General features: G+C 39.2%; 1 protein-coding gene across 1 annotated transcript in view; it reads right to left on the bottom strand.

Annotated features, from left to right (window-relative positions):
* Positions 1-3,398, bottom strand: part of LOC122268058 (ankyrin repeat domain-containing protein 13D) — a 25,122-nt gene extending 21,724 nt beyond the window's left edge. Inside the window, exons 1-8 of the mRNA XM_086543867.1 lie at positions 3,232-3,398; positions 2,897-2,942; positions 2,320-2,463; positions 1,760-1,803; positions 1,281-1,420; positions 864-930; positions 605-763; positions 185-313 (exon numbers count right to left, since the gene is read on the bottom strand). Of these exons, the coding sequence (XP_086399993.1) occupies positions 185-313; positions 605-763; positions 864-930; positions 1,281-1,420; positions 1,760-1,803; positions 2,320-2,463; positions 2,897-2,921 (708 nt within the window). The 5' untranslated portion in view covers positions 2,922-2,942; positions 3,232-3,398. The remainder of the gene's footprint in view (positions 1-184; positions 314-604; positions 764-863; positions 931-1,280; positions 1,421-1,759; positions 1,804-2,319; positions 2,464-2,896; positions 2,943-3,231) is intronic.
* Between the last annotated feature and the right edge of the window lie 1,602 nt (positions 3,399-5,000).

Genomic DNA, 5,000 nt, shown 5'->3' with positions numbered 1-5,000 from the left:
GATTAATATCAGTCTAAGTAAATATATAACTGAGTTCCATACAATCTATAATTAATCACACATCTTTTATCATACAGTGGCACAAACTTACTCCTTATCAATAAGAACACAAAAGTCTGTTACTCAACAGTGCAAAATTACTCATCAAACCTACAGTAAATGACACAAAGTTATATTTACTGACCTTGAAGTTTTGTACCTTCTTGACAACCTCTTTGGGACGCCCAATATCCCTGCCTTGAAGGTCAACATTTGGATTGAAGTATTCCTCTGCAGTGATATTGGTTGGGTTGTTAAAGTTGTAGGTTTCACTCTGGAATTTAAGGTAAAACAAATGGAATTTATATTTTCAAAGAATGAGGTATTGAATAAATTACTTTAATATAATAAATAATGAAATATTTGTATAGAAAGAAGACATGACAGAGAAATGCATTTCATGTCTTTTCTTGTTTGAAGAAATTCTAAGGATTAATTTCAGTATATCTTTTGGGCAATTTAAAACTAAAACAAATTCTGCACTGAATATCCAACTTTAGCCCATATACATCATGTTTTCAACCCTATAAAACACAGGAAAATGAATAAGGGCTTGGCAGCTCACCCCTTCAGAAGACGAAGGTGAGTTTTGTTTCTCTTCCACCTCAGCAATGTTGAGGAACGACTGCAGAGGACTCCGAGGTAGCGACTTCTCTTTCTCCGCATCTGTCAGGTGTTCTGTCCGGGTTTTGGTGACAAGTTCTACATTCGTCGCAGAAAAAACCTGCACAATGAATACTTGTTTCAGAGAGCAACAAGAACAGACAAATGATGGTAAAGTATACACTAAACAAAATTGAAGAGAAAGTAGCACCTATTCTCACCTTACAATCGTGGCCATTAACATTCTCTGTCCTGTCACTCCTCCATCCCCATATCCCAGCTTTATCTCTGCAATATTGCAAATATGTGTATATATCCTAGACTCATAACTTAATGGGATTAAAATGTCTGATAATCCATGGTTAGTGAAACTGCATATAATATGTAAACCAACCTGCTTGAATGTAGTAATGAATATTTGCATGCAAGCTCCATGGCAATTTTTACTAAAACTGCATGCTATGTTTATACTAGTCTACTCTAATATCATCATGTGTACAGGCATGTCTGATGTCATAAATCTGATTGATAATCTGAGAAGTCTACATTTTCAGTCACATTTACATAACTGTACATCACTAAACCAGTATTTCTTAATTGTCAGATTACAAGTAAACAGACATTTAATTTATACATACCTTTCAAAACTTATTTTATCAGTGTCAATATATGTGGTAGCAATGGGAGTGGTCAGCCTATGGGAGACCATTGCTGGGTGAGGTCGCATAGTAGCTAAAGCTTGCTCCGTTGTAAGGGTTCGCATATTCTCAATATAAACCTGCAATTTGGATGACAAAGGTAGGTAAAACCACATATTATTTTTTTCTTTCACTTTCTCTTTATCAACTACATGTAACTGAAATGTTTCTGCTTTGTAATTATAAAATATGGAAATATAAATAAAGTCTATAGATATCAAGAAACTCATTGAGAAAGCTAAAAATATAATCATTCTGGCATCTTTCCATTCATCAACATATACTTTAAGAATATTGCTTTACATCAAAATCAAATGCAAAAAAAAAATCTTTAAATTTGACTCCTAATTCAAAAAAAAATATATATATAACAAAAAAAAATCATAGTAATTCATTAATGGTAAACTCAATTCACTGACCTGACCAGTCTCATGATCAACCTCCATCATGGTAGCTCCATCAACTGGCCAATGATAATAAATCATTTGTTAATTTTCAAACATTAGTAACACTTCAAAATAAGCTATGTATATATTCATATTCTTAGCAACAGTCCTAGATAAGCTTCCTCTTTTTTCTGGATATTCTTAGCCCTTCCAAGACTGGCCAAATCTGGCATTTAAGATGTGTGTCATTTTCTAGACTTTGGTATGAAATAATAGTCTACATCTGATATATCAGCAAAGTGATACTAATTAGTATTTGGTATAATAAGTTATAATAACTGAAGGAATAAATGCTAAAAATTTCAACAAAAGGAAGAATGCAGTACAAAACTGATTGGACCCCAAGAAAATGCCTGGCAAGGAAGGTTTAATAACCATCATAACATTTTGAGCCTGCCTATTTGTTAGTTATTAGTCCACATACCTAATGTGTCTGTCAATGTCAATATCTTATTACAACATGTTTATATCTGTTTATAACAGTAATCAATCACTTAATCTTTTTTTTTTCTTTTTTTTTGTAAGTTTCTCACCTTGGCCATTAAAAATATAGCTGCGGTTCCCCCTCTGCCAACTCGTTTGATCAAATCCCAGGAGTGTTGTGTCTATGCGTACACTTGACCCACTCTTGTAGACCTTGTAAGTGTCACTTGGGCACATACGTGAAACCAAAGGCACTGCAAAGCACAACTCAACTTAGGATGATTCACTTGATTCAGTTCATTTATATGGTACAGTTGCCTCAAAACATTTCTTTACCTCTTGAGTTCTTGTGATGTTTCAAATCCCTTATCTCAGTAATATTCTTGCTATAATGACGCTTGGTATGCATAGTCACGATACACATTAGTCATTACAGTAACAATTCCCTTTTAGTCATATTCAGTTATAATACAACTGCAACAGTGCCACATCTTGACAGCAAGTAACACAAGGTAGAAATTTCTTACGGCAACTGTACAAACTATAGAAACAAATATCCTATAATTATCCTCTTTTAATCACAAAAAAAGTTTCTAAATTCAGGTCTAAGATTCATTCAACTCTTTAACTCCATGCTGTTCTCATTCTCTTGGTATTCATTCCTATCTGAAGCTGAAGGCCACTCACCCCAGCTTGTGAACTCCCATTTCATTTCCACGTAGAAGTCAGGGGCCTGTGGATGAAAGTTAAAGGTGATAATTCACAAGTGATAATACATCTATAACACTCACACATCACATTAGACTAAATCAAATACAAACTTTGAAAAATCTAGACAATAAAGAATTTAAAATGTATGACTTGATTATTCAAATGGTAAATTAAAAGAAAAAAAAATACAAGCAACAATAGCATAACTGCCTCTTTAACAATACAAACTATATAAACTATTTTTCAGTCCTTAAAAATATATAAAGTAGCTTTGTAACAAAGCATTCAGATTCATAAACAAAATTCTCTACCTCTTTAAGCTTTTGCAAAAGCGTGGGTATCCCAGCTACACGGGAGGAGTAGCGCTCTACATCTCTCCCTTCCAACACCACCTTCAGAATTTCAGGGTCACCAGTGGCTGTTGCCTCTTGCACAACTGTGTGTCTGTCTGTCTGTCTGTCTGTCTGTCTGTCTGTCTGTCTGTCTGTCTGTCTGTCTGTCTGTCTGTCTGTCTGTCTGTCTGTCTGTCTGTCTGTCTGTCTGTCTGTCTGTCTGTCTGTCTGTCTGTCTGTCTGTCTGTCTGTCTGTCTGTCTGTCTGTCTGTCTGTCTGTCTGTCTGTCTGTCTGTCTGTCTGTCTGTCTGTCTGTCTGTCTGTCTGTCTGTCTGTCTGTCTGTCTGTCTGTCTGTCTGTCTGTCTGTCTGTCTGTCTGTCTGTCTGTCTGTCTGTCTGTCTGTCTGTCTGTCTGTCTGTCTGTCTGTCTGTCTGTCTGTCTGTCTGTCTGTCTGTCTGTCTGTCTGTCTGTCTGTCTGTCTGTCTGTCTGTCTGTCTGTCTGTCTGTCTGTCTGTCTGTCTGTCTGTCTGTCTGTCTGTCTGTCTGTCTGTCTGTCTGTCTGTCTGTCTGTCTGTCTGTCTGTCTGTCTGTCTGTCTGTCTGTCTGTCTGTCTGTCTGTCTGTCTGTCTGTCTGTCTGTCTGTCTGTCTGTCTGTCTGTCTGTCTGTCTGTCTGTCTGTCTGTCTGTCTGTCTGTCTGTCTGTCTGTCTGTCTGTCTGTCTGTCTGTCTGTCTGTCTGTCTGTCTGTCTGTCTGTCTGTCTGTCTGTCTGTCTGTCTGTCTGTCTGTCTGTCTGTCTGTCTGTCTGTCTGTCTGTCTGTCTGTCTGTCTGTCTGTCTGTCTGTCTGTCTGTCTGTCTGTCTGTCTGTCTGTCTGTCTGTCTGTCTGTCTGTCTGTCTGTCTGTCTGTCTGTCTGTCTGTCTGTCTGTCTGTCTGTCTGTCTGTCTGTCTGTCTGTCTGTCTGTCTGTCTGTCTGTCTGTCTGTCTGTCTGTCTGTCTGTCTGTCTGTCTGTCTGTCTGTCTGTCTGTCTGTCTGTCTGTCTGTCTGTCTGTCTGTCTGTCTGTCTGTCTGTCTGTCTGTCTGTCTGTCTGTCTGTCTGTCTGTCTGTCTGTCTGTCTGTCTGTCTGTCTGTCTGTCTGTCTGTCTGTCTGTCTGTCTGTCTGTCTGTCTGTCTGTCTGTCTGTCTGTCTGTCTGTCTGTCTGTCTGTCTGTCTGTCTGTCTGTCTGTCTGTCTGTCTGTCTGTCTGTCTGTCTGTCTGTCTGTCTGTCTGTCTGTCTGTCTGTCTGTCTGTCTGTCTGTCTGTCTGTCTGTCTGTCTGTCTGTCTGTCTGTCTGTCTGTCTGTCTGTCTGTCTGTCTGTCTGTCTGTCTGTCTGTCTGTCTGTCTGTCTGTCTGTCTGTCTGTCTGTCTGTCTGTCTGTCTGTCTGTCTGTCTGTCTGTCTGTCTGTCTGTCTGTCTGTCTGTCTGTCTGTCTGTCTGTCTGTCTGTCTGTCTGTCTGTCTGTCTGTCTGTCTGTCTGTCTGTCTGTCTGTCTGTCTGTCTGTCTGTCTGTCTGTCTGTCTGTCTGTCTGTCTGTCTGTCTGTCTGTCTGTCTGTCTGTCTGTCTGTCTGTCTGTCTGTCTGTCTGTCTGTCTGTCTGTCTGTCTGTCTGTCTGTCTGTCTGTCTGTCTGTCTGTCTGTCTGTCTGTCTGTCTGTCTGTCTGTCTGTCTGTCTGTCTGTCTGTCTGTCTGTCTGTCTGTCTGTCTGT

Source organism: Penaeus japonicus, unplaced genomic scaffold, assembly GCF_977035675.1.
Source record: "Penaeus japonicus unplaced genomic scaffold, GWHDUDI00000001_assembly GWHDUDI00000014, whole genome shotgun sequence".
Lineage (NCBI taxonomy): Eukaryota > Metazoa > Arthropoda > Malacostraca > Decapoda > Penaeidae > Penaeus > Penaeus japonicus.
Note: the sequence above shows the minus strand (reverse complement) of the source record. Positions and strands in the feature narration are given on the sequence as shown.